General features: G+C 33.7%; 3 protein-coding genes across 4 annotated transcripts; all 3 read left to right on the top strand.

Annotated features, from left to right (window-relative positions):
* The first annotated feature begins 14137 nt into the window (after window positions 1–14137).
* On the top strand, window positions 14138–18323 carry LOC116015827 (DDB1- and CUL4-associated factor 8). Of its 2 annotated transcripts, XM_031255995.1 has the most exons (5): window positions 14138–14484; window positions 14943–15194; window positions 15578–15721; window positions 16002–16754; window positions 17349–18323. In XM_031255995.1, exons 1-5 carry the CDS (start codon window positions 14374–14376, stop codon window positions 17934–17936), a joined length of 1848 nt encoding a protein of 615 aa, XP_031111855.1. In that variant the 5' UTR covers window positions 14138–14373; the 3' UTR covers window positions 17937–18323. The 2 variants fall into 2 exon arrangements, with proteins under 2 accessions (XP_031111855.1, XP_031111862.1); XM_031256002.1 differs by lacking the exon at window positions 14138–14484 and having other exon boundaries at window positions 15085–15220.
* An 802-nt stretch (window positions 18324–19125) lies between these two features.
* LOC115996133 (24-methylenesterol C-methyltransferase 2-like) lies at window positions 19126–20650 on the top strand. The gene has a single exon (XM_031235276.1). It carries the CDS (start codon window positions 19216–19218, stop codon window positions 20284–20286), a length of 1071 nt encoding a protein of 356 aa, XP_031091136.1. The 5' UTR covers window positions 19126–19215; the 3' UTR covers window positions 20287–20650.
* A 4255-nt stretch (window positions 20651–24905) lies between these two features.
* LOC116020476 (probable polyamine transporter At1g31830) lies at window positions 24906–26987 on the top strand. Its single transcript, XM_031260951.1, has 2 exons — window positions 24906–24978; window positions 25457–26987. Exon 2 carries the CDS (start codon window positions 25494–25496, stop codon window positions 26880–26882), a length of 1389 nt encoding a protein of 462 aa, XP_031116811.1. The 5' UTR covers window positions 24906–24978; window positions 25457–25493; the 3' UTR covers window positions 26883–26987.
* Window positions 26988–27396: the final 409 nt, after the last annotated feature.

The following is a 27396-nucleotide window of genomic DNA, read 5'->3' as shown; positions in this document are numbered from 1 at the left end:
TTTTTTTTTTTTTTTTTTTTTTTTTTTTTTTTTTTTTTTTTTTTTTTTTTTTTTTTTTTTTTTTTTTTGCATGAGTTTGTAGAAGAATACGTAGTTAATAAATAGTACGAGAATAGGGAGGAGGTACTAGGTAGCTAGCAAACAAAAGAGAATAAAGTGGGAGTGAAGCATCTAATTCAATATGTTCGTTTAATAAGCATAAATATATATTAGCCATTACTTTCCGAAAGATGACTCACCGCTTGCGAATTCAGCACCATTGCATATTCCGGCACACATTATTCTCTGCGAATAATTTAAAAATCTTCTAAATTTTCTTTGCCATAAGTATAAAGGGTTAAATTGGTCCTCTAAATTTAACAAATAGTTCAATTAAATCTCTTAAGTGAAATTCTTTTTAATAAATTATTTTAAATTGAAAAAATAGCGTAATTAAGCTCTATTGTTACGTATTCAACACTTTACTGTTAATGTGCCATTAACTACACTAACATGTGACATCCTATGCTTATGTGGATCTTATGTTTACAATTATTTTATTTCTTATTTTTAAAAAAAAAAATTATTTTTAGTTTGAAATTTAATATTTAAAAAATTATTTTAAAATTTTATTATTTTTTAAAAAATTACCATCGTTCGTCACTCTAAGGGAGAAGGCAACTGGTTGCCTTCGTTTCTTTGAGACAAGCCAACAACGGCATCCGCCTTAATTAGATTTGGACCTCGTTGCAAGGTCCAAATCTGGATAATCTTACTTCAACATAAATAGCCACGAGCTATTGAGTTGACAATTAGTGGTTGTTTTTTTAATTATAAAGTTTTAAAATAAACATAAAAGTGTTTTAAATTAATAAATTTTAAAATAAAAATATAAAATAAAAAAATGTGCACATATAGGATCTACAAAAACATATGATGTCATGTGTTAGCTTAGTTAGTGCCACGTCAATGGTAATTGTCCCCTCCCGTGCACCAAAAAGCACTAACGATAACTTGCTAAATATGTAATAATATTAGGACGTAATTACACTATTTAGCCTGTTAGGAGACTTCATTGAATTTTGTTTCCCCAAAATAAATAAGGGGCTCAATTATTTATACATGGGCTAATCTGACATTTTTTTCTAAATTAAAAAAAAAAGGATGTAATTAAAAAAAAAAAAAGAAAAAAAAAGAATGTAATGTGTAGCAGTTGACTTCAATTTTTTGTGTCGGTGGTCATGATGATATTATCCTTTTTCACTTGCATATAGTTAATGGTCATCATGATTCATGCTATAATTATTTTAATGCTAATAACCGTATTTTCCATATAATAGATTTAGAAAAAAAAAAACAAATTGTAGTAATTATGAAATCAAATGTTGAATACACTGAGGGGCCTCATAATCCCTCGTAATCATTCAAGATTGAGAATTAGACGTAACTAAGGAATGAGCATTTTGATTTGCTGAAGGGCTAATAAATTTAACCACAAAACCTTATTATCGAGAAAGTAAAGCTATGCATCAGTTCTTAAATCTTATACGTACTAGTTCTTTAGTTTTGTAACAGACGCAATTTTTATTGTTTATTTTAGAACTTATTTAGAAAGAGTTTTTACTACATTTTAACTTACCATTCGATCAATACTGATTAAATAAAATTTATTACAATTGATGGATAAATACTACCCGGGTCTATCATGGGTCAGCCCAGAGCGGAGATAGGGGGCCAACTCGAGCCCACGCGACTAGGCCGTATTGGGCCCAAGTTGACCCCTCGGGGTCGACTTGGCCGACCCCGGCCCATGACTTGACCTCTCGGGTCGACTCAAGGGCAACCCCTGCCCATGAGTCGACCCCGGGGTCGTCTTGGCCGAGCCCCGGGCTCGGCCACGACCTTGGGGTCCCGACTTGACGCGGTATTCTCGGCGCGAGACGCGGTCCTAGGCCGTTAGAGTGGTTCTCTCCGAGCGGTTGGGCCTAGGAATTAGTATAAAAACATGCAACATTGTCCTATTGAGACATCTTCCACTTCTTGGTCTTAACGACATCTTTGTCTTGTTATTACCAATTTTGTAATAGCTTTATCATTTGTTCAATATATAAAAGTACATCCGAGGTACACTTTGATCCATACTTGTCATACCCCCTATAATCTTATCGGGTTTATTGATTCGGGTTACCCGGGTTAATTAAATCCATCAATAATAATACGTACTCCTTATAATTCAATAAAATATTTCTAGATGAAGTGAAACAAAGAAGTAATTGATCATTAATTAATTTGTACTTGCCTGTCATCTAAATTAAATTAGGATTGCTACAACTTTTCAAGTCTTAAAACCCTACCATGCCTGTACCCCCCACACACACATATATAGTCGAAGATGGAAGTGATGATAAATTTGAACTTAGAGGATTGAATTATATTTTGAACTTCGTGTGTGTGTGTGTATATATATATATATATGTAGACTCTGTTTGGCAGAGCTTATTTAGGAGCTTATGGCTTATTTTAAGCTACTAATAAGCTATAAGCTCTGTTTGGTAATATTTCTAAAATAAGCTATTAGTTTAAAATAAGAGCTTATTTTTGAAAGGTAACGTTTCAAAATAAGCTAGTAACTTCGTAACTTTTTTCCATCTTTAACCTTATTATTTTAAAGAAATGACATCATTTACCCTTCCTAATTAAAACCTTTTTGGCTAAACCTTTTAGACTTTTTCTCTTCAATATGTTTAGATGTATTTTCAATTTGACATTTGTATTTGAACATTGATTTTTGTATGAACTAATCTTATAGATTATAAACATTTTGTTTTACTTTATATGTTTTCAAATATATGTTCTTACTTTATATTTTATATTTTAATATATATCAGCTTATCAAAAAGTTAATTTTTACCAAACACTTTTAAGCATAACAGCTCTTCAGATTTCAGCTTCGAACTTATAGCTTTTAAGTTTTTAGCTATTTTTCAACTTTCAGCTACCTTTTCAGCTAGGTTTGCCAAACATAGCCGTAATATGTATATATCTTTATGTATAAGTTCGAGATGAAAGGGTTCAAAATACAGAAGACATTTGAGGAGACAATTGCATCAATATTCTTGAACCTTAACCAGTTAACCGACCCCACTCCCACGATTGCGCAACCTTCCAGGAGAAGTAAAAAATAATAATAATAATAATAATAATAATAATAAATAAATAAATAAATAAAAGATTCTTCCTTACCAGATGTCTCGGGGTTATGGCGAGGCTCAATAACATCACTCTTACTCATGTGTACAGGGAACAAAATAGGCTCGTCGATGCCCTTGCGAAGCTGAGCCTGACGACTTTTACTGGGTTCACTAGCCTGTTTCAAGCACCGACAGAGTTGCTTGTCATTCTTCATGAGGATTGTATTGGCGTTGGTTTTCATAGGAAAGTTCCTAATGTAGGGGTGCACTAATGCTGTTTCTTGGTGTTCTTCGGGGTTTAACCCCTCTCCTTTTGATCAAAAAAAAATAAAAATAGTACACGTTTCAAACAATTATGTGATTTCAACGGTATCCAATGCTGCTCCAACAGTAAGTACAAAAAAGACTTTGCATGAATAATGAACCTAAATCTGTTACTCCTTTATCTCATTTTACATGTCTTATTTTTCGAGAACGTAGAAAAAATTTAACTTTAAAGCGGTCCAACTCATTTTTGTGAATATGCATTGTGGACCACGGTCCACCGTATAATGACCAGTGAATATGGGGGTTTTTTTGCAAACACAGAAATGGGAAAATCATTGATAGTGTAAATAATACGAGCAAAAAATACTCTTTATTAATGAATAGTTCCGGTACAAGGTGAATATACCCTATGTGAGCTCGGCCAACGTGGCCGTATGTCAGAGTTTCCCGAGCTATTTTGATTATTATATAGAAAACAGTCAAAGTCCTTTCTACAACATTAAATGTAGTATATATAGACTGTCAGGAGACAGGAACCGGGCTAGCGTGGCGGTCGCGTGGTAGACATGCACGGGCCCAAAGGCGGATCCTGTACCCGGAAGCCAAATATCACGATATCAAAGGGGCCGGACTCTGCGGAAGACGCCTAAGGACAGTGACCGGTCCGTTCATTTCCGAGCTTTAAGACCGGGACCTAGGTTGGCCTCAGACCGGCTCGTGCAGATCGAGCTGATCAAACTGACCGGTAAGAACGAAAAGACCAATCAATTAAAATAGACCGAAATAGCGTACAGTCGGTTGGGAAATAATCCATATATCAATCATTATTGCACATCATATCAAGAAGAGTTCCAAAGGGCCTAATTAAAATGCATACTTCCCGTAAACTAATAATATAATTTTGCCAACTCGGTCATAATTGCCCCATTTATGAAGTTTGGCATCCAACGTCGTTTCCATTAACGGAGAGAGGTTGTACTGTACAACCTTAATTGACCGTGTCGTGTGCCATTTGCTAATGACCTAACACTATCCATGCTGAGGTTTACGACGAAGAAGGGTAGGGGGCCATCTGACACTATGCTGCGCTATGGAACTACATATGGAAGCATCAAAAACTCCCACGCTTCTGACCACTTATGTTTTTTGTTCCGGCCTCTTCTTAAATAAAGCTTCACGTTATGTAGTTTTCTGGTTTCCAAAATAGAACTATTAGTTGATTGGGTTAATGAATTTGACTAGTTGATAGTAGTATAGCACTAACTAATTGTAGAAAAATGTTTGTTAAATTAATTATTAACTGATATATAGTTGATTGAGTTGATTCCATTTTTGATCCTAGAATTATAGGTGGCAATCCACTTTTAGTCCTTTTTTATCAGAACATCTACTTTTAGTCATAGTATTATTGTGACATAACCATTTTTGGTCCTCTATCAACAAAATAGTTTAAATTTCGTTAAATACAAGGACATTCCGGTCTTCAATTATGGATTTTTTTCAAAAAAATAAACATAAAAAAATGTAGGCCCTGTTTGGTAAATGGTTGTTAGCTGATTGGGTTGGCTGTTTGGGTTAGAAGGTATGATTTGTTGATAACATTGGCTGATTGTAGAAAGTTGTTTGATAAATTAGCTGTTAGCTGATAGCTGTTTGCTATAATTTCTTTTCTCAAAAAGCTAATTGAAAAGACTGCTTTGAGTAGCCTTTTGAATTTTAGCCTTTTGAAGTTACAAAAAGCTTATTATTTACCAACTAATAGTGGTCAAATAAGCCAAAATTGGCTGATAGGCTGATTATTTACCAAACAGTGCCGTAGTGGGTCTACCTACTTTGTATAAAAAATATCTAAATAATCTTGTATTTGCTAAATAAGCATGACCTTTATGATAGCTAGAGGTTTTGTTAATCTTGACTTTGTGTTTGCTAAATGATCTGTGAACATTGTTACTCATTTCCTTGCTAGGGAGGCCTTATTCAAGTCTGATCAAAACCTCATTTTCCATTGACTCACATTTAATTTTCCACTCTTTACCAAACACTAAAAACCGAAAAATAATTTTCATAAATCATTTTCTGATTTTCCAAACACACCCTTAATGTAATATAGATCACTTTTAGTTAATACACTAAACATAAACTTAAAATACATAATAAATGAACATTTAAAAAGTAAATCCATAACACACTAAAATTAAAATTTTAATATGTTAAAAATGAATATGTATATCAGTAATTCACAATATATACCATAGTCCATGATATAACAATTGAGAATGTTTCATGGGGCTATGAAAGTAGCTGAAAAAGGACTTAGCTTCAAAGTTATATATATGAATGTGATGTCATCCAAATATACAAGTTGATCACCTAATCTTGTTAAAAAGAAAAAAAAAAAAAAGGAATCAAATTCCTCCACTTTATATGCCCATCTAAACGAGTTATTAAAAAGACTACTACTTTGTACAAAAAAGTTCAAACAAGGAAGGCTACCTTCAAAGGTACATAAACCATTAACGATAAATAGTGTTTAGGGTATAATTTGACAATAAATTATAATAATATTGAGTTTTAATTCACATCATTCTCTTTTATAAGGTGTTCAGGAAAATTAAAAATTATTGACAATCAAAATGATGTAAGATTTTGAATTGATTATCAAAGACTCGATACTTTTATAAGGAACATTAAATCTCAGCTCCCATCAATCAAATAAGAAAAAAAGTACCAAGCAATTCAAGCAAGAAAGACAGGTGTCTTAAGGATTTTCTTCTTCTTCTTCTTTTAATATGCCAAAAATGCAAAACTGATATATACAAGTTTAGGGTATTTATAGGCATACCCACATCCCTTTAATCCAACTTTGATTACGAATACCTAATTTTAGCTTAAGAAATTAAAAATAAAAAATAAAAACAACAATAGAGACTCAGTATGCACGAGTAAAAATTTGACATATAGTTTCAACCTTAATATCGTTTGAATCTCATAAAATTCGAAATATGAAATATGAAAGTTGTAGAAAATTCTTTTTTTTTTCTTTTACAAAGTTTTGAATTACATCTGTATGAATTTGGCAATAAGTTGATAGCTGATTGAGTTTGTTGATATCATATACAGATGATTGCTTATAGCTAATTGAGTTATTTGACTAGTTGATAGTATTAATTGGTTGTAAAAATATTTTTAATAAATTTGTCGTTTACTTTAGCGGAATACAGGTAAAATGACTTACAACAACAACAAGAACAATAATAGTCACTGCATAAGTGCATATCTCCCCTTTGTGATGTATGATCAAAAATTTTGATCGCACATCAATTTTCTAAGGAAGTTGGGTGTTGACCTCTATATGAGGAGCTCATCCAACGGCCCTCTTCCTTATATTATTGCTCATCGGATGGGCAACAAAAGTGGAACCAAAGGATCCTTTAAATAAAATAGTTACTATTATTTTTAAAGTTATTAAGAGATGGGCGTTTTGGAGAAATAATTTTTTTTTCTAAAACGCTACTTAAAACAACGTTTTGAAGCAAACTGCTAAGTTACCAAACACTTTTATTGATGTTTTGACTAAATCAAAACATAAAAAATAGTTGATCAGTCATTTACCAAAAATACTATAGTAAAAATATTGAATTCTATGCACAATAATAATGTCGTAAAAATATTTGAGCATCTAGCCATGCAAATTATACCATACACCCCAGGTTCTACACTTCTACATTATAATGTGAACCGTAGTATAAGTTTATTTTTTAATTTGTATATTGTAGTCTATATATAGGTTCATTTTTTGTGTCATGCATATTTTTATCATATTCTTTATATTTTGATACAAATTCATTGTTAGTATGTTGTATGTTCATTTTCAATATAGTCAAAATAAACATGCAGTACATTAAAAATGAAATTTAGTATTTAAAAAATGAACTTGTATTAGAGATCCATCTTGCTATGTAGACCCTGATCTACGGTATAAGCATTGTTATAACCATGCTTGGACAACCTCTTCTAAGAAATCTCATTTAAGATTTTCTTCCAGCACCAAAGTGATTCCCTCATCTAAAAACATAATAAGTCTCAATCAAGGTTATATCCTTGATTTATGTCCCTTTTTTTGTATGCTAATAAATGTATACATTTTACTTTAAATGTTGTACACTTCAATGTTATTAGATAAAATTGTCCATACTACATTCCTGTTAGACAAAATTACCCTTACACCGTTATAACACTGTTACTTTTTAATTCAAATATTGATAACTCCATCATTATTACCATACACCTATATCTATCTTCTTTTTTTTTTTTTTGTTATTCTTTACTTATCATTTTATTAAAATCATTATATAATTAATTTAATGGTTGATTATATCTTAATTAAATTTTTATGAATGGTAAATCATATATGTGTGTATAAAATATAAATATTATTTGTGTATATATAATTCGAATTATAATTTTTAATTATTTATATTTATCAATGTTTTAATATTGGGTATGAATTTTCGTGCATTGCACGTACAAAATGCTACTAATAATAATACAAGTGAGATGCTTTATTTCGATCTTGTGAATAATGTTGATAATTATGTACTTGGGTGGAACTCATCTTCCTAAAAAAGAACTTAACCCATATTGGAATATCTTACTCCTTATGACAACAAGAACCAAATTCAAATTCTTGTGAATAATTCTTATCAACACAATTAACTCCCCACGATAAATAACTCATTTCAATTTTTATTTTTTCTAAAGTACTATGGACTCTGATCTATTACAAGGTAGTATGTATCGGTTCAATATACTTTCTATATTTGAAAGAGTTAATACTCTATTATCGGAGTTTGATCTTATAATTTTTCTTGAAGGAAAATTACAAAAGTGTCAACTGATTACAAGGTGCTTGGCATAATTATTAGTTGCTAAATGCATAATTCCAGTACTTTTTTGTAATATTAATTTGATTATATTCTAAGACATTTTCCACGATTCCAGTTGACAGAATTGAAGTTATGCTGTACTGTTCATTAGAAGCACAATTACACAAGAAGTTATGCTGTTCATTAGAAAGCACAAAAATAAAAGTGGGAGAAGGTTGTCGGCCAAAGTATTTAAGAACCCACTAATGTAATCATATCCTTATTTTTTTTCTTCTAAGATTACACAAAGAGCATAAATTATTTCATCTTTAGAAAACAAAAGGCATCAAAAACAATGCTTTATATACGTGTAAATAACATATTTAATCGTCAACTAAACTCAAAGTTTTTGATTGCACTGGCAAGCTCGATCAACAAGAATGGATGCTTTAATTTAACTTTGCTGTCTTTCAGAAAAGATTGTGTGGCTAATTTAATTCCATTGTGCTTCTTTGGAAGTGATATGATATGATAAGATGCTCGATTAAATTATGTTTGAAAATTTACAATGCTTTTAGTGATAAGGAAATCCGCAACTATTATCAAGTATTGTACGGACTGAGTAAATTCGGTCTTATGACCCTAATCAGTAAATGGCCATGAGGTAAAACAATCTAATTGATCGATTCAAATCAAGAAGGTCAATAACTTATTCTTGCTGAAAGTCAAACTTATAACATTATGGTTAGTTTTACAATGCTTTGACGAGTATATTATGTGCTTTATATATTTCATAGTTGTAGAATTTATATTACTCCATATATTAAAAGTATAGTGGATAATTTGAGTAATAATTATGATATGGTATATTAATATTATTAAAGAATTGTAGATATAATAAATTACTAAATATAATTATGATAACATTTAATTAAAATCTAAATGATATCAAACTTATTTCTTATATTATATTACTCCAATATATAATGTCTACATACATTATTATCGTTGTAGAATATAAGAAAGATATTGTGTATGCATGTGTATAATAATAATAATAATAATAATGGAAAACGATAACATAAGTACTTTATAATTGTAGGGATATTTTTGTTCAAAAAAAATTGTATAGTACAACTCTCTTATAGCTATTAAAAAAGTTAGCTTAGGTTTAACATAAAAAAAACGAACATAAATTATAGATATAATGTAGATTGAGACTTATTATGATTTTATATATTTTATTTTTATGTATCTCTAATAAATTATAATGTATGCTTTTATAAAGTACAAAATATATTACAATATTATTAACTTATGAAGGTCTCAAATTTTTTTTTTTTTTTTTTTTTTTTTTGCAACAGTTCTTGTCCCCTCATATAGACGTATATTTTTCTAATTTTATGTTTTAGATATATTGTATTATTGTATGAGTACTTATTTACTTTATTCTTTATTTATTTAATGACTTTTAAAATTAAGAAATGTGATATTTTATACTGAAATCGACTAATTTATGGTATATGGTACTTAATATAAAAATAGAGATTAGAAAATAATATTTTTTTGGTCCGTTAATTACGATGGTGGTGTGAATTTAATTGCTTAATTATTTACCATGTCAATTTAGACTTTAAAATTATTCCAAAATGGAGTCGCTGTCTCCTTGGGTAACTTTAACAAAAAGAGAAGAGTACAATGCATGCATGACTGCATGTCATCGCAGCGCCATCCACTGCGTGGTCCGTGCATGCATGGACCACCGCCTTTAAGTTTAAACAAAATCTTTGGTCCCATTTCGTCACATAAGATTTTTTTTTCGTGATTTAAGAAGTATTACATATGAACAAGATTTATTTAGTACACACTCTTGATAGTGACTACATGTTTTCTCGTTAAAAAAAAAAAAGGAATAAACAATAAGGTTGCTTCTTTTGTTGTTTGTATGTGTACATAAAGGGCTCCTCATTTCTTTTGCTTCGTACATAGTTACAACATACCCCAAGTAAAAGTTAATATTAATAGCATGCAATTACCATGTATGGATTCTTAATGTTACTTTCGAATGCTATCCTTACTTAGCTGTTAAGTTACACTCGATATCTTTTGTAAATTTTCTTAGATAGATACTTGTAATTTGTAAATAAGAGATGCATCGTTAATGGAATATTTAGTTGGTGCATGGGTATTTATAACAAGTAGAATAAGCTAAGATAATTGATTGTCTTACTGATATGTTACTTCAGCATTTAAAAAAAAATAAAAAATCTGTTCATAATAAAATATAATACTGCATTAATATAGGTGAAGGTGTAAACTTGCGAGAAAGCAAATAATGTGTTTCAATAGGTTGAGAAAGTAGTTATAAACAGATACTACATTGTAATAGAGTCAATAGTAATAAAAAAAATGTTTTTATCGTTTTTTTTCCTAAGTATGAACCAGGTCATTGAAGTTGTTTTATTTTTTTTCAACTTAATTCTAACAAAATTCAAGGACGAAAAGTCACTCTATTAACAATTGATGAACAAAAAAGTAACGACGGTATAATTGTGAAATTTAAAGTGGTATTTTGTAATAATTCATGAATGAATGATTCTCCTTTGACGTAATCTCAACTACTTATTTTTAAGAGTCTGGTATCTAGTTCACCATGTAAGTTGCGCACCCTAGCTAGTTCAGATTACTCTGTATATTCAATTATTTATGCAGACATGCAATCAACTTATTATGTATCATCAGACATCAGTTAACCGATTATGCGCGTTTTGAATGTACATATATAATATGTGAATTGTGAGTACATAATGTATTATCTACATGTACCTAATTTGGGTCATGATTCACAATGTATATAATAGCCTCTAGTTCATGATATGATCATATGTGTCTAGTACAACAGTACAATCTTTAACCCAATAAATAAATAAACTGAGTAAATAATGAAACATCATTATACCATATGTGGACCACCATGGTCCACCTTGCGACATAAGGTACATATTTATTATATTAAATGTGAATTTATACACGAAAAAATTATTTTTGAAAGTATATTATTTGAGTATTGAATATATATATTTTTAATATATTTCTAAATAATAAATATTTAATAAACAAATAATATACATTTAATATAATAAAAATGTATTTGTATTCGTGATCCACAGTATAATTTGTCATAATGAAATGAAAAAAAAAAATGATAACAAATATGAGTCTCCACCCAGTTTAGAGAAAGCCTAGAAACCGCATAGCCAAACAGAGCCCAACACCAAAGGTAGAAAACTGAATGCCAGGCCTGAGACCTCTCAAGTAAACCGACACAAATGCTATCATAACTGTAGAGGCCCACTACCATTAATACCATTCCTTATATGGTCCACGATATATAAAATCTTGCCTCAACAATCTTTGAACCGCTACCATTAATCAACAAAATCTTTATTGGTGAAAAGACTCAAATCTTTATGCATTGCATGTGGCAATTATATATGAATATTTTAAATTTGGTGAACAAATTTAAAGTGTGTTTGGTTCGCACAGGGAATCGGAATTGAAATGGGTATCAAATATTTGATAATAGTAATGAGTTTTGGTGAAAGTATTTTGCATGTTTGGTAGTAGGGTCAAAGGTGAAATGTGAATGATTTGTAATGGTTGGGGAAGTAGAGGAGGAAAGTATATGAAACCCTTATTTAATTAGAAAATGAGTTTTGCAATTAAGGGGTAATCAAAATCCATAGTAGTGTTCAAAAAATATGTTAACCAAACATTCTCAAAAAAAAATGTTAACCAAACAATAACAATGTTGATACCCATTCCTGATAACTAAACATGTCAACCAAACACACCCTTAAACTTTTGTGTTTTGTGGTAATTATGGTAATTATATAATAGTGAGTCTAATGTATAGTTGCTTAAATTAAATCTCTGTATTTACCAATGTGTCCATGTTTTACTCTTTTATATATATATATATATATATATATATATATATATATATATAGAGAGAGAGAGAGAGAGAGAGAGGTGGAGATTTGTCCTAATTAATAGTAATGGTTAGTTCTGTTAGTGGATTCTAACTTTTTTTCTAAAATATTTATGATTTTATACAAGGTAGTATTTGTTCTATATTTTCTTAAAAATTTTCAGCTCAAAGAATCAATGCACTCATCACCGAGATTTGATCAAGTGATCACCCATTTAGAATAGTAACATATGTGTCATCACACTGCATAATAGTTGGCAAGGATTTTAGCTATTTATTTTGTATTGATAGTTATTATTTGATGGAGTTAATAATCTCATCAATAAGAAGACTATAACATTTGTTTCATAATTCATAAAATCGAGAATCTTTACCAAATTAAAAAATAATTTTAAAATTTTATTTTAATATTTTTAAATAAAATAATTATTTTAAAATATTTTAAAAGGAAAAAACAGAACCCGCTAGAGTCGAAGGGCACCCCTTCATCTCCATGGATGGCCGGAGACGAAGGGGACACCTTCATCTTCGGCGGAGTTTTTTTTTTAATAATTATTTTATTTAAAATTATAAAAATAAAAATAAAATTTTATTTTTTAATTTGGTAACTGACACGTCAACATATCAACAGGTAAACAAATCATTTTTTTGTGAAATTGCATAAATTTGTATTGTTCAGGGACCTAATTGTAATTTTTTTAGTTCAGTGTCTTTATTACATTTTGGTGTGTAGTTAGATGACCTATTTGACCCATTATTCGTAATAATAATAATAACTAAGGGGACATTTGGTTCAGGTTATCTAGGATAACAAATATTATATTTGGCTGGTTATACAAGTGGTTGAAGTTATCTAACTTTCCCATGGAATGTTATTTACCCTCCACATAAGCTTTTTCCTTAATTTTGAGGGAATGTGATGCCCTTCCTTTCCTTAGGTAATGTAACATTCCCTTGCCATTTTACAAAATCTACCCTCCCCTTCCTAAGGTAATATATTTTTGGTTTAGTTATTAGTAGCAATATATGTATAGAAAACATTAGACAATATGAGTCCTTTGTTCTAAAACTTACACTTTTTGCCAAAATGTTATTTAGCTGCTATTGTAAACCTTATTTTATTTATTTTATTTTTATGAAAGAGGATTAGACAAGATAAAACATAAATCTGGAAAACAAATAACATTATATTGTAGCAGTTTGACATATTTATATGTTTGCAAGGTGATTTGTAATTTGAGGGTATTAAGGTAAAATAACCATTATAACATAGAAAACAACTCATCAACTAAACAAGTTTATATTACCTGCTCCGTTTTTACCAAACACAGGAATTTAATATTCCTAATAATCTAACATTCACTAAGGTAATCTAATATCTCATGAACCAAACGCCCCTAAGGGCAAAGAGATTATTTTTATATCTTTTTCCTTTTCATGCTATGCTGAAATGTTGAATTAGAATTCATAAAGGAGACATGAATTCTAATTTAACAAATGAAGGAAATTGTAATTTCATAAAATTATAATTAATTTCTTCCCATCAAACACAATAATTTGAAGTTTAAAGAATTATACTACTTGGACTCCTAAGTTTTACTTTTTCATACAAAAATTTGATATTAATATTTTTTTGTGACTATAAGACGAAAGATAACCTATCATATTTTCTAAAAAAAAAAAGATAACCTATCACATCTTAGTATATCATGGAGTAAAAAACTATATGCAGTAGAAATCTTGCATTTCAATTACCAAACGCCCATGACAAGAGTTCCCAGTCAGCAGTCACATCGCGGGAGATCCTCTAGGGCCCCACCCACAACCTTCGCAGTCGCACACACAGTATTCGTCTCCCATCCTGCCTGCAACTTAACTCATTTACATTGGCAGTTACAATTACAAACCAGTCCCCGTATATATTTTTACAATTACAGTTTTTTCTATTTTTAATTAAATTACAAATTTACAATTACTGATCCACTTCAATTAGAAACCTCTCTGCTCTCACTCCTCCCTGTGTATTAAAAAACAAAAAAGCAAAAAATCGAAGTAATCCTCTCCCCATATCCCTCCAACCATGAGAAATAGGGCGGCCACCGGCCTCGACACCGCGGTTGTCGATGTCTGGAAACGAGAGGTCGGCCAACTCTCCACTAGAAAGTTCGCTCTCCGTCTCGCCGCTCCCGAGGTTTTCATTTTACACTTTAATTCTTACTTTTCAGCACCGTGTGTTTTAAAAATCTTCCTCGGAATTCGACGATTTAGTGTGTGATTTCTGTCTGTGTTTTTAAGTAGGGGAACAGAAATGATAATGAAGCCTGGTTGTGCACTTGAATTGGTGTGTGTACATAAATATTAATTAGTGAATGATGAGGTAAATTAATGTAGCAATCACAAAAACCTGAGTGACAGCAGGACTGATTGAGTTTATCAGTGGTGTTTCCCTTTTAGCAAGTAATGGACTCTGATCGTTGATGGACTATGAACTTGGACCCTAGAGAAGGCTTGTAATTGGATGGGAATTGTTTAGGTTTTAGCTGTGAGCAACCTTTTGCATATGGCCAACCATTTGGTTGCTTTTGTGGCTTGGATTTCATAAATTTGATAATGCCACATTGTTCTGCTCTTGTTTTTGTCTGTGTGCAGGACCTTGTGCAGCGTCTTGAGATCTTTCGGAAGCTTGAAAAACATGGAGGTTGTGTCAATACAGTCAGCTTCAATGCTGATGGCGACATTCTTGTATCAGGTTCTGATGACAGGAAGGTTGTACTTTGGGACTGGCAAACTGGGAAAATTAGACTCTCATTCCATTCAGGGCATCATAATAATGTCTTTCAAGCCAAGTTCATGCCATACACTGAGGATCGAAGTATTGTTACCTGTGCTGCTGATGGACAGGTATCTGAGGATTGATGTATCACTTGGTTGGTGTTTTCCCCTTTTTAACATGTTACTTAACCTTAATTGTTGGCAATGTTTCATGTTGGTGGCTATGCTATATGCAATTCCTATTGTCACATTTTATTTTGCTTAGAGGCGTCTAGTAAATGAGGGAACTTGAACTCCCTTGTAAGGTCTGTAAGTCTACATGGGGTCATGAGGACTTTGATGGATGATATAAGAATGCATGCTTATTAAAACTAGCCGAGGGTACTTACACCCACACCCTCTTGTAGCACATATCTTTGCACAATTTTATGTATGATTTAGAATGTGTGGTTATTCTTATTGGCTGAGAGAGAAAGGACGTTCCCTCCTTAGTTTTATGATACTCCTTTCAGATAAGACACGCTCAGATTTTAGCACATGGGAAAGTGGAGACAAAAATGCTGGCAAGACACCTAGGACGGGCTCACAAATTGGCGATTGAACCTGGAAGCCCTTACATTTTGTACAGTTGTGGTGAAGATGGACTTGTTCAACGTGTAAGCTGCAACTTCTTTCTTGTTTCACTTGCCCTTGTTTCTCATTTTGCCATTTTGGTGTTTGAATTCTGTTCAAATTAGTCCCGAGTATAAATTAGTCTTGAACATTTTTATGATGGAATTTGTTTTTGCAATCCTCATATTTCACACTTCCCTTGTGACTCATCCAGGATACCTTTTCCATCTATAGTCTACATTTCTCTATATCTTCCTTTTTCTTTTTTTTTTGGGTTCTTGATTTGTGGTTTCTTGTGTCTGATCCCTCTGTATATACTCACAGATTGATTTGAGAACAGAATCAACCACTGAACGTTTTACTTGCCAACCTCTCCCCCCAAGGAAGAATTATATGTCTTTTATTCATCTAAATGCAATTGCAATGGATCCAAGAAACTCCAATTTCTTTGCTGTTGCTGGATCAGATGAATATGCTAGGCTGTTTGATATTCGCAAGTGTAAATGGGACAATTCGTCAGATTTTGGTCAACCTGTTGACTTCTTCTGTCCCTCGCATTTAGTTGGTGATGAGAGTGTGGGAATTACTGGCTTGGCATTCTCAGATCAAAGTGAGCTTCTTGTTTCATATAATGATGAATTGATCTATATGTTCTCAAAAAACATGGGTCTTGGACCGGATCCATCCCCAAGTTCTCCCCTGTCCAACCAAAGTGATAATGGTGAAATGGGGTCTCACCTCCAATCAGGTGTATCTTCATTAGATACCTGTGCTGGTACAAAAGATGATCCCCAAGCCTACAAGGGACACCAAAACTCTGAGACTGTGAAGGGTGTTAATTTCTTTGGCCCTAAATGTGAATATGTTGTGAGTGGGTCAGACTGTGGTCGAATTTTCATATGGAACAAAAAGGGTGGGAAGCTTATCAATGTTATGGAAGCAGATAAACACGTTGTAAATTGCATTGAATCTCATCCTCACACCACAGTTCTTGCCAGCAGTGGTATTGAGAATGACATCAAAATATGGACCCCAAAAGCAACTGAGAAGGCTGTCTTGCCTGTAAATATCCAGAAGGTATGATCTAAACTGATTTATTTCTTTGAACAAAAGCAGTCAATGGTGTTTCGTACCTTTTCATCCATGTTGATAATGATTACTTAATTTTGGCCTTTTGTATAGTTATTAAATAGGATCTGTATCCTTGGCATTCCAAAAGCTTAACAGAAAACATGTTTTGCTTTATACACTTTTGAGAATAGTAATAGGCTTATAGGCTATATACGTGATGATTTGAGTACCTTGACATGATCTAAGACTTTATGCCAAAACTAGTTCTTATTCTTTGGAATTTAATTGGCCAGAAAGCGAGGAGTTGGATATTCATCTAAAATGAGTTAATTCCAATTTTGGCCCCTCTATTGTAGGGTATTTCCTCCTCAAGTTCAAATCAACGAGATTTGGACCGCAACTTTTAGAAGTGTGGCACTATTTAGTTGTCACAAAGGACTAAAAGTAGCACATATTCAATAGTTAAGAGACCACATTTGATCAACTTCGAATTCGATGACCAAAAGTGGAAAAACACAATAGTTGGGGGACCACAACTTAGATTTGCGGTAAATCTTACAACAGTTGAGTAAACTCTAATTTTATTTTTCTTTGTATAAGGTTTCCATGCCTCGCCGAATACGTTTCTTTGGCATTAGAAGGCTTATTAGTGATGATGACGACGATGATGATGGTGGTGATGGTGAATACTTCTTATATGATGGGAGTGATGGAGATGATGATAACATTACTGATGACGAGGTTGAGGAAGAGGAGAATGGTGATGATGATGATGATGATAACATTACTGATGAAGAGGTAGACGAAGAAGAAGATGATGACAACATTACTGATGAAGATGATGATGATGATGATGATAATGTTACTGATGAAGATGATGTTGATGATAACATTACTGATGAAGAGGTAGAGGCTGGTGAAGATAACATTACTAATGAAGAGGTCAGTGATGATAACATTACTAATGAAGAGGTAGAGGAAGATGAAGATGATTTCTTCAGTGATACTGATGATTATTCCAACAACGATGACACTACATGTGATGAGGTCTTGGATGATGCTGAGGAAGAGAATGGTAGTGAAGAGGAGTTTTATGATGGTATCGATGATTGCGACATTGATGATACTACTGATGATGACCTTGATGCTTTTAGTAACATAGAATATGAAGAGGAGCATGATGGGTGACTGTCGATTGTTGAAAGTCACAAAAGATACAATGATGGTGTTTCGGGTAAGTGTTGATAATGGTGATGTTCTGCTACTAAACTGATGATTTGGAGTTTTTATTGTTTCTGGCAGAGACCCATGGCAAAGGGTGCTGAAACTACTTACTATATGGATCCTGATCCTCCACCAAACCTGATGTTCAAAATGTTTACTACCCTGCAAAGGCAGGAGCATGCTGGGAGTGCAATAACGAGAAAGTAAGCATTGTGCTAGACTCCTAGAGCTGCTTTTGACTTTATTTTAAAGCCCATATTTCATACACACATAAATGGGCACCCAATCTGACAAACAAACAGTTTGGTCTTTGTGAATATGCAAGTAACAGAAATTGGCCCAAATTCCTCAGCTGGCTCTGGCTGTGTCTGTGCATGTGTCTATATAAGTATATAACCAACAAATCATAAAACACAAAACTGACAGGTAGGAAATTGATGCCTCCAACTCATCTCTCACTTTCATTGTTTGCCATTATTCTTTTTAATTCAATTATTTAGTCTCACAATTGAGAAAGTGTTAAAAATACACTAGTTTTTTCAATTCTTTTGTCTGCCGTAAGACCGTACGATATTAGGAAGATTCCTTGTTGCCTATCGAATCACGTTGCGCATCATTTTCCAAAATAACAGCTATCAAAATAATGGCAATTTAATGATATTATACGTTAGAATTAAATTAAATACACTATTTATAATATCCAAACAAATAATATTACATATTGTTGTTACACTTATATAAATATTTTTATTATATAATAATATTATCTTATACGGAGTAATACTTATGACTGTTAACAACTATTCCGTATTTTTTATGCTTAATAAAACGGTCATATTCAATAAATATTTGTTATCGAAAATATCTTTTGAATATATTATCGAAGATGAGGAGGATTGCAGAAAAATTTGGCAAAGACAGATATGCATATGCAACGACGTACGTACGACATTGTATTCCACACGTTAAATTCAAATATCTCCGAAAAATCAATTAATTTAATCCAAAAAAAATAAAATTGAAAGCATCCCGTTAACACTGATGTTGACGTGTCGTGACATGGTTGTCACGACTCGCCACTATGAATCTCCATTCCGCCATCCTAACGTTTCACCGTTTTGTGTTTGCGGTTGTTGAAATAGTGTGTACTATATACACTTATTAGTTAGTATTATTATACACTGAGACCCTATCTCTCACTCTATCTCACTCCCTTTCTCTCTCCCTCTCTCTACTCTCTGCTATGGACTCTCTCACTCTTTTCTGCACTGCCTCCGTCCTCGCCGGCGGCCTCTACTGGTTTGTTTGCGTGCTGGGCTCCGCCGAGCAAAAGGGGAAGCGGGCCGTGGATCTCTCCGGCGGCTCCATCGCCAAGGAGAAAGTGGAGGACAAGTATAAGCAGTACTGGTCATTCTTCCGCCGCCCTAAAGAGATCGAGACCGCCGATAAGGTCCCGGCTTTCGTGGACACGTTCTACAATCTTGTGACCGATATTTATGAGTGGGGGTGGGGCCAATCCTTCCATTTTTCCCCTTCCATTCCGGGGAAATCCCACCGCGATGCCACTAGAATCCACGAGGAGATGGCGGTGGATCTACTGGGTGTGAAGCCCGGAGCCCGCATTCTGGACGCGGGCTGCGGCGTGGGCGGCCCGATGCGCGCAATTGCGGCCCATTCCGGGGCCAACGTGGTGGGCATCACCATCAACGAGTATCAGGTAAATCGGGCGAGACTTCACAACAAGAAAGCCGGGCTGGAGTCCCAGTGCGAGGTGGTGTGCGGTAATTTCCTCCAAATGCCCTTCGCGGACAACAGCTTCGACGGGGCGTACTCGATTGAAGCCACCTGCCATGCCCCCGAGCTAGAAGACGTGTACAGGGAGATCTACAGAGTGTTGAAGCCCGGATCCATGTACGTTTCCTACGAATGGGTCACCACCGAGTTGTACCGCCCCGAAAACCCGGAACACGTCGAGATTATCAACGGGATTGAGCGGGGCGACGCCCTCCCCGGGCTGCGCAGCTACAAGGACATCTCGGAGGTTGCCACTAAAGTAGGTTTTGAGATCGTCAAGGAACAGGATTTAGCTAAGCCGCCGTCCAACCCGTGGTGGACAAGACTGAAGATGGGAAGAATCGCTTACTGGCGCAACCATATCTTGGTCACTATTCTCGCCTGGCTTGGGATTGCCCCTAAGGGCACAGTTGATGTCCACGAAATGCTGTTCATCACTGCCGATTATTTGACGAAAGGTGGAGACACTGGGATTTTCACTCCGATGCATATGATTCTCTGCCGAAAGCCCGAGCATTAACACCCCACCTGCACCTGCAATGTAATCATAGAGATTAACCATGGAGGTTAATTTCGCCTTGTTGTCCCCCCTCCCTACCCACCCACCTTTTTTTTTTTTTGGTTATCTATCTGTTCTCTTATTTCAGCTTATTGGATTGTTGCTTTCCTTTTCTCTAGTTTGAATCTCTAGCTTTGATAGTTACACTTCTTAAATATCTCTTAGTTTTTGGAAGCCTGAAGTCCAAAGATCCGATCTTTAATTGTGTTGTAAGAGGGAAATCAATTCAGAACTTGACAAATTCCTCTAACATTTACTCCTCGAACTTGTTTAATTTGTAATTCTGGATTTTCTTTCTTTCTTTCTATTCACTACCAATAATCACTATCCTCAATTCTTTTCATCTGCTATAACCCTACATTGAAGGTTAGTTTCAGTGAATTCTCTTTTACTTTGTTAGTATATATTCATTTCAAACTTGCACTGGACCACCAATCTGGTGAATCATCTCATCTCATGGTCGAGATGTGAATAACACTGATGCATTACTGTATTTTATGCCTGACTTTGCTGTGTAAGCATCCCTCATGCCTCGATCAAGGCCTGCTTGTGAACTATGGAATCTGATTCTAGTACATGTGTTCTTGTATGTATTACTTTATATAATTGATAAGAATGAGTTTTAGGCAAAACATATATACATTGATCTACTGGTAGATGGTATTGCTGATCAAGTCGTGCCTTGATGATGGCACACACTTGTTGACCTGGCTCTGAATAGTAATTTTCCCGCTTACTATCCTTGTTGGTAATCGGCTCACTGGTGGGCGGCTTTAATATATTTTGATATTGCAATGACAGTAGGAAAGCAACAACACGATTGTGGTGGCTGGCTTTAAAATGCTTTCACGTTGCAATGGCAGCAGTAAAGCGATCCCATGTTTAGAAAGTAGAGTTGTAAAGCAATCCCATTGTGCTTTAGTAGAAAGTAGAGCTTGTAAACTTCACGGGGATTGTTTGACATGTGCTGTGCTTTCAGGTTTGGGAATAGTTTATTGTTTGCAGATCTCAATGTAGGTGTTGATGGACGAGATCCAACAAGCAAGCTGCCTGCTGTTTTTGACTAAGCAGACAGACAGGTGCCTCTTTTCTTTTCTATTCTTTCCTTCTTTCTTTCTGCTATCCTGCACATGTTCTTGTCACACAATGTTATTAGCCTCCAGGGATTGCTCACTGCTTCTAATATACTATATATGTATGCAGGGTTTTGGTTGACAGCCAGGGAGTCACTGCGTGCCCCCAAATAACTAATGATGTGTGTGGGGAGCATTCTAGAACCGAGTAATACTACACGTACCTTCACTTTTTACTCCTAAGATCTATCCAGGGAAAAAAAGAGTGGCTCACGGTTTTTATTACTTTCTTTCCTTTCTGTTAATAAAATTACGACACTTGGCGAGAGTTTTACTCTATAGGAGACTATATATCTCCGTTTCCTTCTAGAAATGTAGCTCGGCCAAGCAGAGAACCCTCATTTAAACCCTTACGAAGCTTTGGTTTGGTTGGAATGAGAGAATTAGGGAGAAGAAATTGTAATTTCGTGGGAAAAGAATAAGGTGATAATAAAGTAGGAATTCAAATTTCATTGTTTGGTACGTAGGAATAAAATTATTGAGAATTGAAATGGAAGAAGTAATATAAAAATTAAAATGTCCAATAATAAATGAGAAGAAGGAGCAAGAGCAAATTTGTTCACCCAATGCTATTTTTTTTTCATTTTCCATGGAATTTCAATTTCTAGGGGAGGAGTTAGGAATTTCAATTTCATGATTGTAGAGAATTGTAATTTCGTGGAATTATCGCAGAACTACAATTTCTTCCCACCAAATAGTGGAATTTTAGTTGCTAAAGAATAAGGCGGAAAAGAATTACAATTACTGAACAAGCCATATAAGGACAAATTATGCAATGGACCCGGGTCCATCTTGCAAGATGAATCTATGCCCAAAATGCGTGCACGGAATATTTTGTGAATATAGAGTTCAAAAAATGTGAATATAGATTCAAAAATTGTGTTATACTTAATATAGAGTTATGTTATTGTGAATATAAAGTTATGTAAATGTGAATATAGAGATTAAAAATTATGAATGTAGAGTTCAAAAATTATAAATATATAGTTCTGCGATTGTGAATATTGGGTTCTGTAATTTTGTATATTGAGATATAAAATTTTGGATATTCAGTTCAAAATTTGAATCCGAATTCACTTTGCAAGGTAGACCCAGGTCAATGGCATAACAATCCGGATTACTACATTTGTGATCCGGATTACTACATTTGTGATTTAGTTCTGTATGTACTTGGGAGTTAAGGTTTATCAATGATGAAATGAACAAATGCCTTACCCGTTCGGTTTGGCTGCCATTCTTGAGTTTTTTTGCAAAACTATATCATGACTGGGTTCATGTTATATCATCATCATGGACATAGATAGAAATAACATTATACATACATTAACAAAATTTAGCTACATAAAATATCACTAATGGATCAGTTATGATTTTAATATATTATTCTCTATTTTTTATATAAATAAAAACGATACATAAATATATTATAAAAAAAATTTCTAATTAAGATATTTTAAATGAAATTTATATTTGGTAATTTTTTAAATAAAGATAATAATGTAACAACATGCACCTGGTTGATGTTATAACTATTGGTTGAAGAACTAGGATTGTTATCTTGTTTGTTTGTGGGGCATCATGTTTCTATCACTATTCTTGGCCCATTAAATACCTTTGTTTGGTAGGAGCCCAACATAATAACGGCTGGATTTAGATTTCAGAGGAAGAAGATATGAAACAAGTTTTAGTAAAAAAATCGAAAATTGTTAGGATAATGTGTTTCACACGCTTGAAGACAATAATTAAGTGTTTCTTTGTTTGTGCTAAGTCTTAAGTTTGTTATACGAGAGTCAGGTTCCTAACAAGTTATTTGAAAATTATTGAAATATTTTTAAAATTGAATAATCTTGAAAGTAAGAGGCTAAGAAGTGAAAAATAATGTTGTAAAAGTAGTTTTGATATAAGGAGAATAAAATGTGAATTTCCTATTTACCCCTTAAATTTTAAATATTTTTAATTTTTTTGGTCAAATTTAACGATGAGTGACTAAACTCGACACTTCGCAAATAATTGAGAGACTAAACTCGGATATGACCATAACTCAGGGACTAAGTCGTCACTACCCCTATAACTCATGGACCAAAGATGCAATTTTCCCTATATATATATATATACAAGAGAAATTTAATTTTAAAAATATAATCTTATAGAGAGTCTCATACTTATATTAATGAATTATAATAATCTTTTATATAATAGTTTAAATTTATTAATTATAACTTGTAATTTATATTAAATTTAAATTTAAAAATTATAAATATAAGTTTATTTTAGAAATATTGCAATTCTATCCATAAATAACTAAATTCAAAAATATATTAATATACGCATCATTCAAAAGATTCTAATGAAATATTTATAATAATATATTTTATAACATTAATTTTATTTATAAAAAAATAATATGTAAATGATAATATGCAAATTATGTTATCTTATGATATTTAAAGGATTATTGTAATGAATATACAATAATGAAATTTACTACATTTACTCTCAAATCTTACTCCATCAATTTTACAGTACTTTCTAATGTGGCAACCTTTTTCATGTGGATCTCTTTGTGGAGTAAAAGTTGGGAGTAGAAAATGATAGTACACATATCATTTTACAATAATAAATTATGATTAATAATGTTTTTTAATAAGTTTATAATATTATAATGAGCAAATATCATTTTTAGTCCCTCAACTATAATATATGTATCAATTTTGGTACTTGACTATTAAAAATTTCAAATTAGGTGCATGACTATTCATTTTGTATCACATTTGGTTCTTGACTATTAACATTTTCAAATTAGGTGCATAACTATTCATTTTGTATCACATTTGGTCCTGACGTTAAATTTTCCGGCCAAACTTCCGCCGAAATCACCAGTGAGCGACTAATTTATTTAATTTTTATTTTAAAAATTATTTTAATACTCCATAACTTTTAAATAAAAAAAAAACTTAAAAATATAAAATAATAATAATAATATAGAAAACGCCGGTCACCCCGATGACTTTGTCGGAAATTTGGCCGGAAAATTTAACAGCAGGACCAAATGTGATACAAAATGAATAGTCATGCACCTAATTTGAAAATGTTAATAGTCAAGGACCAAAAGTGATACAAATTGAATAGTCATGGACCTAATTTGAAATTTTTAATAGTCAAGAATCAAAATTGATACATGTATTATAGTTGAGGGACTAAAAATGATGTTTTCTCTTTTATAATAATTAATGTCACCACATAAAAGTTTGAGCTTATTATTTTTAGAACTTTCCCTCTCAGCTACTCTCCCACGTGTTATTACTGGTTGGTGCACCGTCATTAATGGGGAGTCAGCATGGGTCCCACTCGACCTGCTCTGCACAAATGACGCGTGGCTTCGTACGCTGATGACTCGTACTCGCACTCATACTCACTCCTTTTGTGTACACTTTCTCCATTTCATCATTCTGCTTCTGTGTAATACACTCAGTTTCATCTCTTAGCTCAATTAATAATAATAATTCCGTTCGATCTTGAGGTAATTTCTGGACCCCAATTTCATGCATTCTTTCTATTTCGTTTTATTTTCTGATTTTTATTCCAAAGACCGACCTTTATGATGCATTGAATCTCTTTCATGTGCCAAAACAAACCTTAATCAGTATATATATGTGTCTCTTTAGGTGTTTACAATAATGTTTTGCAGGAAGCAGTAATGCACTTCTGTTGCGTAGAGCTCTTTTTGTTTTTGGCTTAATTGCGTCGTCATTTCTTTATGCCAACAAACTTTGATTGATTTTTAGTTTTCTGTTGTTAAACGCACTGGCGTTTCCATAATATGAATGCCTAACTTTGTGTTTATTAGGTTTGGTTTGAAAATTTAGAGAAATTCCTGCTTTGGTCAAATGATTAGTCCACTTCAGTGTTATTAGCTTCCCTGTATTTTTATATATTAGTGTCGTTATCAAATAATTGATTCGAGAAGGGAAAAAAGTGTCACTAAATTACATTTGCAGAGGTAAATTCTCCAAGATTCTAGTGAGTTTTTGGGCAATGGGAGGAGAAGACACATCTGTATATTTGAGTTTGAACGAAGGAAATTCTCCAAGGCTTGAGAATTTGAGGAAGGTTTCGATTGTTCCCCTTGTTTTCCTCATTTTCTATGAGGTCTCTGGGGGTCCTTTTGGTGTTGAAGACAGTGTTCAGGCAGCTGGTCCACTTTTAGCACTTGTTGGATTTTTGATATTCCCACTTGTATGGAGCATTCCAGAGGCCTTGATTACTGCTGAGATGGGCACCATGTTCCCCGAGAATGGAGGATATGTTGTGTGGGTAACGTCGGCTTTGGGCCCCTATTGGGGGTTTCAGCAAGGATGGATGAAGTGGCTAAGCGGTGTTATTGATAATGCACTTTACCCTGTTCTGTTTTTGGACTATCTGAAGTCGGGTATCCCAGCGTTAGCTGATGGTTTGCCTAGGATAATTGCGGTTTTGGCTTTGACGATAGCACTCACTTACTTGAATTTTAGGGGGTTAACTGTGGTAGGATGGGTGGCGATACTGTTAGGGGTGTTCTCGCTCCTTCCGTTCTTGGTTATGGGAGTTGTGGCAATTCCTCAACTGGAGCCTTCTAGATGGCTTGTAGTGGACATGAACAATGTGGATTGGAGTCTTTATTTGAATACGCTGTTCTGGAATTTGAATTACTGGGACTCGATTAGCACTCTTGCAGGGGAGGTTGAGAATCCTGATAGAACGCTTCCAAAGGCTCTCTTTTATGCTCTTCTCTTGGTTGTGTCGGGATACTTCTTTCCACTTCTCATTGGCACCGGAGCTGTAGCAGTTGACCGTGATGTTTGGAGCGATGGATATTTCTCGGATATAGCCAAGATAGTTGGAGGAGTTTGGTTGAGATCATGGATTCAAGGGGCTTCTGCCGTGTCAAACATGGGTATGTTCTTGGCTGAGATGAGCAGCGACTCGTTCCAGCTTCTTGGCATGGCAGAGCGGGGGATGCTACCCGAATTTTTTGCCAAGAGGTCTCGCCACGGGACTCCTCTTATTGGCATTTTGTTCTCCGCCATGGGTGTGGTTTTGCTGTCATGGCTGAGTTTCCAGGAAATCGTGGCTGCAGAGAACTTCTTATACTGTTTCGGGATGATCATGGAGTTCATAGCATTTGTGAAGTTAAGGATGAAATACCCTGCAGCATCTAGGCCGTACAAGATACCATTGGGCACGGGAGGGTCGATCTTGATGTGTATACCTCCGACGTTGTTAATTCTTGTGGTGTTGGCCCTGGCTTCCCTTAAAGTCATGGTTATAAGCCTCTTGGCTGTGCTCATTGGAATGGTTTTACAGCCTTGTCTAGTCTATATTGAGAAGAAAAGATGGCTAAGGTTTTCAATTAGTTGTGAGCTTCCAGATTTGCACCATAATTGACACTGTTGCTGTCATTGTTTTTGTAGTTGCGCACCCTCTATTCAAATTCCTTGTATAACATGCGTATGACTTTGTTTATGACTAAATACCCAATTTTATTTCTAATATAGAGCTTAGAGAAGCCAACAAGCTACTGAAACAACAATCTTAAAACTAAGATTACATCTTCATCAGTATTTACTTTATTACTAGTTATTATTCTAAATCATGCCTGCTAGCATCAAAAACAGTTTCAAAAAGGGCTACCACCAACTAATCTTGTTTGGAAAAAGGCATATCTGCCATAGATGAATAAGCATTGCTATGTGGAACAGCTACTGCCATATCTGATGCACTGGTTTCTATCACCATACTACAAAACCAAAAAACAAAAAAACATAGACACTATATACCCTTTACTTCAACAAAGTAATAAGCCATCTTATTGTAACACAGGGCACTTTCCTACACATTTCCGAGACGTGTGGGACATTTGTCGAGGTTTGCTACATCTTTCCGGACTTTTATAGGAGTT

This window comes from Ipomoea triloba, chromosome 1, assembly GCF_003576645.1.
Source record: "Ipomoea triloba cultivar NCNSP0323 chromosome 1, ASM357664v1".
Classification (NCBI taxonomy): Eukaryota; Viridiplantae; Streptophyta; class Magnoliopsida; order Solanales; family Convolvulaceae; genus Ipomoea; species Ipomoea triloba.
This window is presented reverse-complemented; position numbering and strand designations above follow the sequence as displayed.

Coding starts and splice junctions, on each gene's coding strand:
- LOC116015827 (XM_031255995.1), top strand. CDS start 14,374: ATGAGAAATAGGGCGGCCACCGGCCTCGACACCGCGGTTGTCGATGTC. Junction 15,195..15,577: donor CCTGTGCTGCTGATGGACAG/GTATCTGAGGAT, acceptor TACTCCTTTCAG/ATAAGACACGCTCAGATTTT. Junction 15,722..16,001: donor AAGATGGACTTGTTCAACGT/GTAAGCTGCAAC, acceptor ATATACTCACAG/ATTGATTTGAGAACAGAATC.
- LOC115996133 (XM_031235276.1), top strand. CDS start 19,216: ATGGACTCTCTCACTCTTTTCTGCACTGCCTCCGTCCTCGCCGGCGGC.
- LOC116020476 (XM_031260951.1), top strand. CDS start 25,494: ATGGGAGGAGAAGACACATCTGTATATTTGAGTTTGAACGAAGGAAAT.